At 50.0% G+C, this 13,264-nt stretch overlaps 3 protein-coding genes across 6 annotated transcripts; 1 reads left to right on the top strand and 2 right to left on the bottom strand.

The window, feature by feature from the left end:
* Positions 1-859: 859 nt before the first annotated feature.
* On the bottom strand, positions 860-5,092 carry LOC143011521 (BCL2/adenovirus E1B 19 kDa protein-interacting protein 2-like). The gene is made up of 10 exons (XM_076164420.1): positions 5,052-5,092; positions 4,840-4,952; positions 3,452-3,544; positions 3,226-3,381; positions 2,738-2,977; positions 2,534-2,636; positions 2,311-2,442; positions 1,950-2,036; positions 1,637-1,735; positions 860-1,533 (listed from the first exon to the last, which is right to left on the bottom strand). Exons 1-10 carry the CDS (start codon positions 5,090-5,092, stop codon positions 1,509-1,511), a joined length of 1,089 nt encoding a protein of 362 aa, XP_076020535.1. The 3' UTR covers positions 860-1,508.
* An 824-nt stretch (positions 5,093-5,916) lies between these two features.
* Positions 5,917-8,405, bottom strand: LOC143011520 (L-rhamnose-binding lectin CSL2-like). Its single transcript, XM_076164419.1, has 9 exons — positions 8,251-8,405; positions 7,720-7,758; positions 7,528-7,578; positions 7,253-7,388; positions 7,015-7,124; positions 6,859-6,903; positions 6,559-6,694; positions 6,354-6,463; positions 5,917-6,253 (listed from the first exon to the last, which is right to left on the bottom strand). The coding sequence occupies exons 1-9, from the start codon at positions 8,267-8,269 to the stop codon at positions 6,231-6,233; spliced, it is 669 nt and encodes a 222-aa protein (XP_076020534.1). The 5' UTR covers positions 8,270-8,405; the 3' UTR covers positions 5,917-6,230.
* A 1,052-nt stretch (positions 8,406-9,457) lies between these two features.
* On the top strand, positions 9,458-12,696 carry jtb (jumping translocation breakpoint). 4 transcript variants are annotated; one of them, XM_076164424.1, is made up of 7 exons: positions 9,458-9,639; positions 9,908-10,113; positions 10,690-10,730; positions 10,877-10,962; positions 11,048-11,127; positions 11,506-12,051; positions 12,131-12,696. In XM_076164424.1, the coding sequence occupies exons 2-6, from the start codon at positions 10,025-10,027 to the stop codon at positions 11,660-11,662; spliced, it is 453 nt and encodes a 150-aa protein (XP_076020539.1). In that variant the 5' UTR covers positions 9,458-9,639; positions 9,908-10,024; the 3' UTR covers positions 11,663-12,051; positions 12,131-12,696. The 4 variants fall into 4 exon arrangements, with proteins under 4 accessions (XP_076020539.1, XP_076020537.1, XP_076020538.1 ...); XM_076164422.1 differs by having other exon boundaries at positions 9,719-10,113; XM_076164423.1 differs by having other exon boundaries at positions 9,458-9,818.
* Positions 12,697-13,264: the final 568 nt, after the last annotated feature.

The raw sequence follows: 13,264 nt of genomic DNA, 5'->3' as shown, positions 1-13,264 counted from the left end.
TATGCAGCTGCTCTGACCAATCAGAAGCAGTCTGCAGTAATACAACACGGATTAGAACCCTCGCCTGCTGAATCAAATCGATCCTACAGACTTATTTATAATCTCTGTGTTCCTCCACCAGGGGGCAGACAAGAGCAGTCAGTATGGGGCTTGTGTGTGTGTGTGTGTGTGTGTGTGTGTGTGTGTGTGTGTGTGTGTGTGTGTGTGTGTGTGTGAGAGGTAGTGTTGTTATGTGTTATTGATGGATAACCAGATCAAAGTTAAGGACCTGATAGAGACCCAGGTGTCTGATCTGATCTGGGCCTCAGGTGGGACGTTGTCACTTCTGTTCCACTCTTTCTGTCTCGTAGTTGGGAGCTTTCAGTTCTGATTCTTACTGAAGCAGTGGATGTGACCTGATGACTTGATGACCTGATGACTTCATGCTGGTTTTCCATCACAGAAACCATGTGACTAAATAAAGGTTTCCCAGCCTGTGGGTTGGGACCCCTCACTGGCTCGCTTGATATGAACATAGAAATGTGTTGTGTCCTCTAAGTAAAAGAGGTTTGAAATGTAATCATGGTGTGACAAATATCTGCAGCCCAGACAAAACAATATGGAGCCTGAATGGAAAGTTATGAGCCTGACCTATCAGGGAGCAGAACTCAGATGTGGACATCACATGGATCAAATCCCTCCATCGTCCATGGCAGAGCAAGATATACGTTAGGCTCACTACTTATCAGTCATCCCACCGAAATAGATACTTTTCTCAAACTAGACAAGAGATAATAAACATTCTACAAACAAATTGTTTTAAAGGATGTATTTTAATATATACAGCAGTTTGTGTCTATACTGTGAACATACTGTGTACGTGTGTGTGTGTGTGTGTGTGTGTGTGTGTGTGTGTGTGTGTGTGTGTGTGTGTGTGTGTGTGTGTGTGTGTGTGTGTGTGTGTGTGTGTGTGTGTGTGTGTGTGTGTGTGTGTGTGTGTGTGTTACAAAGTTGATCTTCATAAGTTACCCAAAGCTGAATGTATGTTTGCGGTTAGTGTGTTTTTTTGCTAGCGTGTGTGTGTGTGTGTGTCTATGCTTGTTATCATGGAGATTTCAGTCTGACAATGAGGAAACAACAAAGTGGAAAATATAAAGACGCCATTGCTGCTGGTTTGTGTGTGCGCGCGCTTGTGTGTGTGTGTGTGTGTGCGTGTGTGTGTGTGTGTTAGAAGCTCAGCTCAGTGTGTGTGTGTGTGTGTTAGAAGCTCAGTGTGTGTGTGTGTATGTGTGTGTGTGTGTGTGTGTGTTAAAAGCTCAGCTCAGTGTGTGAAGTAGTGATTGTAGTCACTAAAGAAAGTGGAGTCAACTTTATTTCTCCATCACATCCAGGGTCTCAAAGACTTTATAGGCCCACAACATCAGAAGGACCCGACTTGTCCAACGCTCTCTAGGAGGAAGTCTAGTCCTGGTCTGTAGGTCTTTAGGTCCTGTCCTGGTCTGTAGGTCCAGTCCTGGACAGCTGCACCTTCACCTGGACAGGTTCTGGTCATACCTAAGGGGATCAGGAGAACATTGGGTAGGTGAAGCTTTGGTGTTTGTGGTCCAGGTGATGGATCAAACTTTTGGTTTCCAGGTTATGTTTTATATCGACTCACTGTCTGACGCACTCTGGGATCTGCACATGCTCAGTAGAGATGAAGAGAGAGAGATCCTGCAGGCTGTCAATGAACCGCAACTTCCTGCTAAACTTAGAGCTGAGGAAGACAACGATCACAAAGGAGACAGGCAAAAAGGAGTGTAGAAGAAGTCGGGGAAGGAGGAAGACGAGGACATGTTTGAATGATTGATAATGAATAAGGAAGAGGTGAAGAAGGGGGCAAGGAAGCAGAAGGTGGGAAAGAAAGGGAGGAAGAGGAAAGCTGAGAAGGAATGTCTTCGGATGAAGAGGAGGAGGAGGAAGCTGCAGACCTGATGAAGGGTTTGATGATGGTGATCAGAGCTTTGATGTACCAGGTGGGATGAACAACGTAGAAACCCTTTAAATTCTTCCTTAGTCTGAGAGAGACAGAGAGAGAGAATGAGATAGAGCGAGAGACAGACAAAGAGAGACAGACAAAGAGAGACAGTCTGGTCCAGAGGAGAGCAGACCTGCAGCTCTGGTTACTGCTCTGCCTCTCTGTGAAGCTCTATCTCTGGGTGAGAGGAGCTGGATGCTCTGCTAAAGGCTCCACAGAGTTCCTCCACCAGGCGGCAGCAGGGAGGGACTTACTCTGGGTAATGACAGTAACTATTCCCCAGTGGACAGTTGTGTCTCGGGGGGCTCAGGTACCTGTGGTTGATTGTGGTGTAGCACTCTCTTAGCCAGCTGATTCCAGGCACTTTGTCCTTCTGTCCTCCTGCACACAGGTAAACTATCACGTAGTTCTCTGCCACCATCAGATCCAGAGTTCCAACCACGTACCTGTGGGGAGACACACAGACACACACCTCAGGTTCGCCTACACTCATGACGCCTGATTCAGTAGTATGATGACGTAGGGACGTGGATCTACCTGAACAGATGATCCATCACGTACTGGTAATTCTCCTGGCTGCTCTCTGGCAGGTAACAGGAAGAAAACACAATGATGTCGTTCATACCGTCTCCATAGTAACCTGAGAGATGAAAGAGACTGTAAATTGTGGGTGGGGCCGGCCGACCAGGTGATCACCAGCAGACCTTCAATCTTCGTCTTTATGTCACTGTGGTTGTGTACCTCCATGGGAGAGAACCCTGAGGAACGGCTCCAGGATGCTCATGTTCACCCTGCTCTCCTGTGGAGGAGCTCCTGGAGAGAAACAGCGCCATCTGGTGCCCTGACCGTCAAACATATCCTCCTGCTCAAAGGAGCCAAGTCTGGTTTGGTCCGTCACTTGTAAGGATCCGGAATGAGAGCCGTTTAGGGATCTGTGCGGTCTGTGGCGCCAGGACGCCACACCAAGACGCCGCAGCTCATCTGAGAGACAGAGAAAGTGGTGGAGACAGAAACATGTCAACTCATTAGAAGGAGTCCATTTGTGTCTTTCAGAGACCACTGAAGACCCAAACACCCTTAAAGACTGATGGAGACATCTCTCTCTCTCTCTCTGACTGTTTCTCCCCCTTCTCTCTCATGTCTCTCTCCCTCTGTCTCTGTCTGTCTCTCTCTCTCTCTGAGCCAATCACGTGGGCGTCTTCAGTTTGTCCTTGCACTGTTCTTCTCACCTTCTATATCCAGATCATAGTTGGGGAAAGGCATTGATTCGTTGTCAGAAGGTGTTTCCATGGCATCCAGATCAAAGTCCAACCCATCTTCGTCATCGAGGGAAGGGGAGAGGAAGGCTGAGGGGAAGTCAGCAGACGCCGTGGAGTCGCTGCGTCCTGAAAACAGCCACATTTGGTGTCACACAAAGAAAGAATCTTGATGGAAACATCAGACATGTGATCGTACCCAGGGACAGACTGAGTGCTGGAGCCACCAGGACCTTCTTTTTCCTGGGATGTGACAACGTGAGACTTGTCGGCGGGGCTACAGGGAGAGAGACAAGTCACAGCGTCAACAACACCTGAACACCAATCAAACACTTGCAGATTCCCTCCTGCTTGCCTGCTGATTCTGCAGTCGATGACTTTTGATCCGACATATTTTGTTCCTCAGCAACTCCTGAGAGATGAAGAGAGAGAAAGAAGGTCAGAGGGCAAGATACCATCTCCTGGGTCTGACCTGACGGACTGAGGAACCTGAACCTCTGAGTGCAGCTTTGTTCTCCTCTTACCTGCTGGTCGGATCAGAGAGTCCATTCCTTTAACTCCTTCTTCTCTCTCTTCTTCTTCTGCAAAAACAATTCAGAAATCCGATTTCCACCAGAGTCGTCACTTAGAGCTGAAATATCAAACCTGAAGCTGAAGCTCTGAAGGTCAGAGGTCAGAGGTCAGAGGTCATTTCCAGTCACTGTTTGAGTCAAACCAACATCATTCACATATTCAACTGATTCCAAGGATGTTAAACATTAAGCTGTCAAGCCCATCAAGACATGAGCAACCTCACCATAGCAACCAGCCCCAACTCCCGGGCAACCTCCTAACAACCTCCACACCGCAGCAAGCAACACTCCACTCCCATAGCAACAAGCACCCACACTGCACATCCTACAAACACCAAAATCACCGTGGCAACAACCCAAACAGCCCCAATGTGTGACGTGTTTAGTACCTGAGTCATGTTGGGATGAAGGACCACAAGGACTCCAGGCAGCAGGGGGAGCCGCAGAGCTCAGGGTGGAGGGAGGAACTTTCTCTGTAGAAACAATCAGAGGTTTCACCATCAGCAAGCAGGACCAACGTCCGCTGTTAGTCAAAGGTTCTACACAATGTGTGGGATCAGAACTCAAGATGGAGCCACACAATATGTATAATGAGTCATAGCAGTTGCTGTAGCAGCAGCAGTGGTACCCGTGGTCCTGGTGGGGCTGGTGGGGCTGGTGGTCCTGGTGGGGCTGGTGGTCCTGGTGGTCCTGGTGGTGCTGGTGGTGCTGGTGGTCCTGGTGGTCCTGGTGGTCCTGGTGGTGCTGGTGGGGCTGGTGGTGCTGGTGGTCCTGGTGGGGGAGGTGGTCCTGGTGGTGCTGGTGGGGCTGGTGGTGCTGGTGGTCCTGGTGGGGCTGGTGGTCCTGGTGGTGCTGGTGGGGCTGGTGGTGCTGGTGGTCCTGGTGGTGCTGGTGGGGCTGGTGGTGCTGGTGGTCCTGGTGGGGCTGGTGGTCCTGGTGGTGCTGGTGGGGCTGGTGGTGCTGGTGGTGCTGGTGGTCCTGGTGGGGGAGGTGGTCCTGGTGGTGCTGGTGGGGCTGGTGGTGCTGGTGGTCCTGGTGGGGCTGGTGGTCCTGGTGTTGCTGGTGGTGCTGGTGGTCCTTGTGGTCCTGGTGGGGCTGGTGGGGCTGTTGCTCCTCTTTGTCAGAGACCTTCAAGGAGAAACACACACTTTTATATTTAATACAGGGATTTGTTACTGGAGGCTTTTAAGCTGAAAGAACACCAGCAGGAAGCAAATGAACTCTGACCTAGGCGTGTCTTCCTCTTGCTCTTGCTCTGTGGACTCCATGGTGACTCAGTGATGATGATGATGATGATGAGTCGCCTGTTAAGGATTGAATAATTGTGTTTAAAATCATTTCAGCTCCTTGCTGCCCCCTCCTGCTCATAGAGGTCATACCTCCACCAAGGCCCTACAGTGCAAGGCTGTCTTTGTGCTAAGCTAAGCTAACTGAATGAAGTGACTCTGACCTCAGGCAGTCCAAAGTCAATGTTGACTGAAGGTCCCGGTTTAGGTTGGTGAGTTCTGGTCCGACCTGATTACAGATCTTATCTCCAGGCACAAAGCAGGTCAGAGGTCACACTGTCTGTCTGTCTGTCTGTCAGCGGCTCTGATCGTTCCCACTTCTGAGGATACGTCTTGTATCCTGAGGTGAGACGGGTATTACGGGTGAGACAGGTCCAGCACCAACAGCCAATCACAATATAACACATAAACTGGTCTGATGACATCACTGGAACTTTGGACGTCTTTATGAGACAAATCTGAAGACTCACCTGTCTGTCTCCCACCTGTCTGTCTCTGTCTTGGTTTCCTTCGCTCCTTCCTCAGCCGTCGTTCTGTTTTTCTTCACCCCCCCCCTCTCTCTCTCTCTCTCTCTCTCTTTCTTTGCTTTCTCGTCACAGGTGTGGTGTGTTGCCGCAGTGAGGGCCCGACCCAGTAACCATGACAATTCTGTGACTGTACAAGCTGAACTGCGGGGGCGGAAACTACAGCCTGCATGTCCAAGCCTGCTGAGTACACACAGACACACAGACACACAGACACAGACACAGACACACACACACACACACACACAGACTGCGTGCGTGCGTGCGTGCGTGCGTGCGTGCGTGCGTGCGTGCGTGCGTGCGTGCGTGCGTGCGTGCGTGCGTGCGTGCGTGCGTGCGTGCGTGCGTGCGTGCGTGCGTGTGTGTGTGTGTGTGTGTGTGTGTGGAGCTTCAGCTTTCACTTTAGTCCTCCAAAAATGAAAATGTTCACTCAGGTCACTCTCAGTTTTATAACACTCATATGAATCTGCACTGTATATTCTTGATCAACCACTTTATTCATCCATCAATCACACAATAAGGTGACAGCTTCATCCATCACAGAGCAGAGATGATGGTGGTGAGGAGGAGGAGGATGCCTGCGCTCTCTCTCCTCTTCAGTCTTCTTCACTTTCACGCTCTGCACAGACGCATGAAAGGTTCAGTGTTTAATGTTGTGAGTTGCTCCTGAAGGTGGAGGTGATTGATTGTGAGACGTTACTGATGATTCTCAAACTCACCTGGACGCTGGCAGATGTACGAATACGCCAAGTACTTCCGAGTGCCAGGACACGGATTAGAGAAGAAGGAGTTAGAAGCCTGGACAGCACAGCGGTGCTTCCCGTCACACCTGAGGGGGGGGGGGTCAGGGGTCAGGGGTCAGGGGTCAGGCCTAAAGGGGTCTCACTCATATGCACATGTGTGTGTGATGCTGCGTGGTTATACTTGTGTGACATCAGCTTCAGGCTCTTCCTCTGCCTGCAGCTGGTTTCTGCAGGTTGCTTGGAGGGGGCGTGGTACCTGCACACCCTCTTACTGCTCCTCCCATAGTTAGCCATGAGAACTCTGATCACCCACGTTCCTGAATGCAGCATACGCAGAGCAAGACACACACACACACACACACACATACACACACACACACACATACACACATCACATTGCAGCTCTGGGGTTCTTAAGGTTCTGGTTAAGGTTCTTTGATGATGAAGAGACAAGCTAACAGGAAGTCACAGCTTCACTCACCACAGTCAAGTTTTGCCTTTTTTCTCTGACACACGTGTTTGATCTCTAAAACAGGAAACACACATTCACAACCTCAGTTTAAAAGTTTAGTTGTCATGTATGAAGCAGAGGAGGACACACACACACACACAGACATACACACACACAGCTACATACCCCCAGGCACACAGCTGAACTTTGTGTCCATCCACACACACCTCCTGCTGCAGGGTGTGGACATGTGACACGAGTCCATCGAGACCCGACAGCTGTGACGGCCGTTACATCTGTGAACACATGAGAGCACTCTGTTTCTATGGAAACCAGGTCCTGGGACGTTTCAGACCATTTGTTCTGTGTGCTTCTTCCTGCTTAGTCCTACATACATCAATGCATCATCTCTGTGTTTTCCTACCTTTTGGCGATGAGGTTGTAGACGGGCGTGGCAGAGCAGAGGGGCGGAGCCAGATGAGCTGGAGGGAAACCGTCCACGCACGACTCTGACTCCCTGTGACTCACCTTGACGCTGTGGACCACGATGAGCTCATGGCCTGAGACAGGTGGACAGAGTTACAGGTGCATGCTGCAGCTTTCACCACAGGGGGCGCTGCTTTTGTGTTGTCACATTCTGCTGCTGATGGATGAGAAAAGACTCAAACACTCTTTAACGTAACAACTCTGGATTCGTACCACAGTTCAGCCGCTGGCGCTCATTCTGAAGGTCGCAGGTCAACATGTTGTCTGGACAACAAAACACAGAACTTCATGTTTAATGACGACATCAGATCTCTGAGGGAGAGTCAGGGTCCAGAGGTCATGACCTCTGTGGCAGAATGGACCAACAGCAATTACATGCGTCAGAAATATGATGAGTGAGTTTACCTGCAGAGACTGAGACCCAGAAGGTACAGGAAGCAAACACTGGGAGGGGAGGGGGGGAGAGAGAGAGAGACAGAGAGAGAGAGAGAGAGAGAGAGGGAGGGAGGGAGGGAGGGAGGGAGGTGGGGGGAGAGGGAGAGAGGAAGAGAGAGAGAGAGAGCTCAAACAGGAGGTATGAAGCAGGTTCTATGTTGTTGTGTGAGGTTCTTAGTATCTTGTAGCTTGTAGCTTGTAGCTTGTAGCTTGTAGCTTGTAATTGTGTGAAAGCAGCTCAGCTGTTTCTCTGCTTTCAGTCTGTAAGCAGATTTTCATGAACTTGTTGGACTTCAAATGTTTTGGTCATTTTAAGTTCTGTCTTATTATTATAGGTTATTGATCAGTGTTGACCAGTATTGATCAGTGCTGCTGCTGTGCTGAAAACCCATCAAATTCATCTGATATCAGTATTGATTATTGAACAATTATCTCCTCTGAGTTTGATCGATTGGAGACGAAATACATGTGAACACAAAAGGAAATGAAAAGAATACTCACAGACGACGAGGAGCGACATGTTCACACAGAAGAAGAAGAACACAAACAGAGAGAGAGAGAGGGAGACAGAGAGAGAGAGAGAGAGAAAGAGAGAAAGAGAGAGAGAGAGAGAGAGAGAGCTCTGTGTGTGTGCAACTGGTCCTGCTGCCTTTGTGTTTGCTCTCTCTCTCACTCTCTCTCTCTCTCCCTCCCCCCTCTCTCTCTCCTTCCCTCTCTCTCGCCCCCCCCTCTCTCCCTCCCTCTCTCTCTCCCCCTCCCCCCCCCTCTCTCTCTCTCTCCCTCCTCTCCCTCCCTCTCTCTCCCTCCTCTCCCTCCATCTCCCTCTCTCTCTCTCTCTCTCTCCCTCCCGCCTCTCTCTCCCTCTCTCTCTCCCTCCCCCCTCTCACACACACACAGCTCAGTAGATCCTCAGGTTATTGGTATAACGTCCTGATCTGTGTTTGCTGTTCAAAAATGTGTCCCTTAATATTCCAGAACATCAACACCATGAGGAGGAAGAAGAAGAAGAACTGGAGGAGACAGAGAAAATAGAGGTGAAAGGACACAGGAAGTGCCCTATCACACCAAAATCCAGGAAAGGTGATTTTCACATCAAATACTCCACCCTCATCTTCATTATCCTCCTCATCTACCCACCCTCATCGTTTTGACTGTGTAATGTAACTATTATCCAGCAGGGGGCGCCACAGACTGTCACTCTGACGTCAGTGTGTTGAGTCTTATTGTTGTAATATTCCGGCTTCCGGTTTGTCCTCAGCTTAAATCCGCTTCCTTTAAAGATGTATAAGAGTTTATGATCGGTTTTGTTGATGACGTTCATATCTCCAGCACCACACAGCTGACTGAGGCTGCGCAGGAGAAGCACAGGAAACGATAAGAAATTACGTCTACGCCTTCAAAATAAAGTGGTCATGTTTTATGAAATTTCCAATAATAAAGAGGGATGTGAAGGATAAAGAAACTTAACCTGAAAGACACGCACACGCACACGCACACGCACACATGCACACATATATAAACAGAAAGTCGTTATTGTGTCCTCAAACGGTCATTGGTTTTATTTTTCCAACGCAGCGTTAATGTTTCTTCATTGTCCATTTTAATGACAACTGCAAATGAAGTCGTTGATAAACAGGAAACAGAAAAGGCTGCAGGATGGAAACGGGCTCTTTTTGTGAAGAGCCCAACCGGATGTTTGTGTGGATGCTGCAGTTTGACTCTCATCCTGCGGGCGGCGCTTTGTAGTTTGCGTACTCACACTGCAACAGTTAGTGAAGAGTCTGAGTGTTTGTCGTAAGTTGTTAAACGATAGAAACGTTTTGTTAGCTGTTAGCTCGTGATCTGAAGGGCTCGCGCTGTTCGCTCTCGCGCTGCTTCCGGCGGATCCCGGTGAGTGTTCACGCGCTAACTTTAGCATGTTAGCATGAGCAGGATAGCTGATGGTGTTCGTGTTTTGTTCTCCTAACAGAAGAACCTCGGTGTTAGCTGTTAGCTAACGGCTAGCGGCGTTCAGCGGCCTCGTTCTTGTGCTGACGTTTAAACGTGAATGACGCTAATGTCTAAGCTAGGTTAGCACGACCTCTGTGTGTGTGTGTGAGAGAGAGGGAGACAGACGAATCAGACTGAATTCTGATTGATCTTTGATCAATGTGATCAGCTTGTGCAGACTGATCAGTAATCAAAGCTGCTGGAGCTCCAGTGCGTGAGTGGAGCTCAGTGATTGGTCAGTGTGGCCGGTGTGTCCGGTGCTGTGTGCTGCTGGAGGTCCAGGCTGATGGAGAGCGACTGCAGGATCCCGGTGGCGTGCTGTCGGCCCCGCCTGCTGGCCCTGCACGCCCTCTTCTGGGGCCTGGTCTCCCTCAGGTGAGTCACCAAACCTGCTCAGGTAAACTTTACTGGGTAACCATGGTGACAGCATGAAGGACTCAGCTGTGTGTGCCAGTCTGTTTCACTCTGTCACCATGGTAACTGATACTCCTCAGATAGCCTGGACTGGATCAGCAGATGTTGGAGCTCCGCCTCCTGACCAATCAGCTGGTTTGTTAAACAGCCTCACCGTACCTGCAGGATCCCCTTAAAGTATCTTTAGGGGGTCTCCCTTTACAAGGCGTGATCGGAGGCGGGGCCAGGAGATTAAGATGGACCCTAAACCAGCCCAAAGAAAGCTCAGAATGGAGGCGAGCGTCCTTGACCCTAACCCTGACCCTTAGACCAAGGGCTAGCTTGATCTAACCCTAAGGTTAGCAACAGTGTGTTGCCTAGCAGGGAGACTTGATGAAGCCTGATGGAGGTGTAGATTCTGTTGAGCCAGTTTATGAAGACAAGGTCAGCTGGTCCTCCTCTGACCCTCAGACTGAACTGTGTGTGTGTGTGTGTGTGTGTGTGTGTGTGTGTGTGTGTGTGTGTGTGTGTGTGTGTGTGTGTGTGTGTGTGTTTCAGAGTGTTTGGAGCATCTCTGCTGAGTGAGGAGAAGAGCTCAGGTATGAACACGTCACTCCTCCATACCAGCTCACACTTCCTGCATCATCATGATCTCTGACCCCCTGTCCTCCCCCTGTCCTCCCCCTGTCCCCCCCCTGCCCCCCCCCCTGTCCTCCCCCTGTCCCCCCCCTGTCCTCCCCTGCAGCGCTCAAAGCTGTGGCGGCCCCCTGCTGGCTGCTGGAGGACTTTGTGGTGACCACCGAGTGCTCGCAGTGCAACGCCTTCCAGAGTGTGAGACTCTAATCATCACTGATCAACCATGAAGTGTGGTGATGATGATGATGGTGATATTGTGTGTTTGTGTGTTTCCTTGCAGAAAAGCTGGTCTGCTTGTGTACAGACAGGTTATGTGGAGAGAGTGAACTGTACCAAGTCCAACAGAGACGACTACAAGAGGTGCCTGTCTGTCTGTCTGTCTGTCTGTCTGTCTGTCTGTCTGTCTGTCTGTCCCTCTCACTCTCTCTCTCCCTCTCTGTCTCACACTCTCCCTCTCTCTCTCTCTCTCTCTGTCTCTCTCTCTCCCTCTCTGTCTCTCTCTCTCTGTCTCTCTCTCTCCCTCTCTGTCTCACACTCTCCCTCTCTCTCTCTCTCTCTCTGTCTCTCTCTCTCCCTCTCTGTCTCACACTCTCCCTCTCTCTCTCTCTGTCTCTCTCTCTCCCTCTCTGTCTCACAATCTCTCTCTCTCTCTCTCTCTCACAATCTCTCTGTCTCTCTCCCTCCCTATCTCTGTCTCTCCCTCTCTGTGTCTCACTTTCTCTCTTTCTGTCTCTCCAGCTGTCGCTCTACTGTGATGGAGGAACATCTCTTCTGGAAGTTTGAGGCGGCCATGTTGTCCCTGACGGTTCTGTTCGCCGTACTCGTAGTCGTCCGTCAGCGTTCTCTGGACCGCCTGGCCTCTGAGAAGGTTCGCCGTCAGATCGAGTCCATCTGAAAACCAGGAGAGGGGCCTGATCTGGATCTGGATCTGGTCCAGGATCCCACAGCATGTGGACTTTATTATGGACCCAGACAGGAAGTGGACTGAAGAAGAATGCAGGATCTAAATGTGTCTTTGAGGAGGAGGACAGATTGAAGCTCACATCTGTGTGAATGAATGAATACTAAACTTTCTGCTCCTTTATTCACTTTTGATGGATCAGCATGCAGAGGTCAGAGGTCACAGCGGCTCACACACCCAAACATATGATGTCTGATCCAGGTGTGAGGTTCAGGTTTGTGTGTAGATGTTCTGATGGTCTCCATGATCTTCCATGCTGCAGTATCTCTGTGAAGAGCGTGGCCATGTTGTTTACATTGTTCTCACGTCGCCCTCTGGTGGATGTAGTCTTTAATCCCTCACATGTACTCACAGTACACGTGCACATACGTGACCAGTGAGGACCGTTGTGGAGCTGTGAAGTTTGCTTGAACAAAGAAAGGTCTTTCCAGGTGAAGACACTGGATGTGTCCTCCTCCGCCCCAGGCTGCTCGGGACCAAAGGTCACGTGTGTGTGTGTGTGTGTGTCACACGGGTGTTATCAGAATGCAGCTGGGACTAAACTCTGGTTCACTTCATGAACATGTTAGATAACATACAAACACAAAGTTTGACCTTTGACCTTCAGCTGCAGGTTCAGATGTGGAAGCTTGTTGTGTTCAGCGACTCTGACATACACCAGAATGCTGTGCAAAGCATCATGGGACTTGTTTAGGCGCCGAGTCTGAGCCTCACACTTTCACTTCCTGTCAGATTCTTTAACATGTTTGAAAAGTTTCAGTATTTTGATTTTCTAACATACGGGTGTTAAGATTTCTGAGGGTCCCTGAACACAACATGAGCCGATGACATCATGAGGATGTTCAGACTGTAAATGTTTCCGAAGGTTTCTGCCACAATAAAAAAAAACAGGAAGTGTTTGAGCAGCTTGACCATGCAAAATAAAACCATTAAAGAGATCAAATGACAGAAGAAGACGCAGCAGAAGTTTATTTGTATATCAGCAGTTAGTTTCTCCTATGAGCTGATGGACCACATGACCTTTGACCTTTTATGTCAGGTTATCTACAAACAACCAAACAAATGATCTTAACACAGGAAACTCAAGTTGTTGGTGTTAAAATGTGATCGTTAGCTGTAATTCTTGTGTGCAGTCTCAGTTCCGTCCTCATGGGGGCACCAGAGGACGGCGGTTTACAGACTGTGGAGGAAGAACCGTGAGCACCTGGACCCCCTCGGACACAGGCACACCTGACCAGCCCCCCAGCCCCGCCCCTGATGGAGTGAGCCACGCCCCCCGCTCCTCCCCTGATGGAGCGAGCCACGCCCCCCGCTCCTCCCCTGATGGAGCGAGCCACGCGCCCGCTCCTCCCCACACTCCGCCCAGGCCAACAGAACTTGTCCAGGTTGCACTGAAAGAAGGAAAGAGAGGCAGATGTACTGGTCCAATGTTGTTACAGCATGTGGGCACCAGAGGTCCCCTGAGCTCCTGCTCCAGTGGGTTCAGATGGAGTAGCAGAGCGTCACAGGGTCCTAGTGCTATAGGGACTCAGAAGG

Source organism: Genypterus blacodes, unplaced genomic scaffold (assembly GCF_046128005.1).
Source record: "Genypterus blacodes isolate CSIRO-AG114 ecotype Tasmania unplaced genomic scaffold, CSIRO-AGI_Gbla_v1 ptg000134l_1, whole genome shotgun sequence".
NCBI lineage: Eukaryota > Metazoa > Chordata > Actinopteri > Ophidiiformes > Ophidiidae > Genypterus > Genypterus blacodes.
The sequence above is the reverse complement of the archived record's forward strand: the minus strand, read 5'-3'. Positions and strand labels throughout refer to the sequence as shown.

Excerpts from the sequence above, each read along its gene's own strand:
- LOC143011521 (XM_076164420.1), bottom strand. The coding sequence starts at position 5,092 with ATGGAGTCCACAGAGCAAGAGCAAGAGGAAGACACGCCTAG. Across the intron at positions 3,382-3,451 it reads AGCACTCAGTCTGTCCCTGG|GACGCAGCGACTCCACGGCG; the intron begins GTACGATCACAT and ends GGCTGTTTTCAG. Across the intron at positions 2,637-2,737 it reads CAGGGTTCTCTCCCATGGAG|GTTACTATGGAGACGGTATG; the intron begins GTACACAACCAC and ends TTCATCTCTCAG.
- LOC143011520 (XM_076164419.1), bottom strand. Across the intron at positions 7,579-7,719 it reads CTGGGTCTCAGTCTCTGCAG|ACAACATGTTGACCTGCGAC; the intron begins GTAAACTCACTC and ends TTTGTTGTCCAG. Across the intron at positions 6,254-6,353 it reads GTACATCTGCCAGCGTCCAG|AGCGTGAAAGTGAAGAAGAC; the intron begins GTGAGTTTGAGA and ends GCGTCTGTGCAG.
- jtb (XM_076164424.1), top strand. The coding sequence starts at position 10,025 with ATGGAGAGCGACTGCAGGATCCCGGTGGCGTGCTGTCGGCCCCGCCTG. Across the intron at positions 10,114-10,689 it reads TGGGGCCTGGTCTCCCTCAG|AGTGTTTGGAGCATCTCTGC; the intron begins GTGAGTCACCAA and ends TGTGTGTTTCAG. Across the intron at positions 11,128-11,505 it reads AACAGAGACGACTACAAGAG|CTGTCGCTCTACTGTGATGG; the intron begins GTGCCTGTCTGT and ends CTGTCTCTCCAG.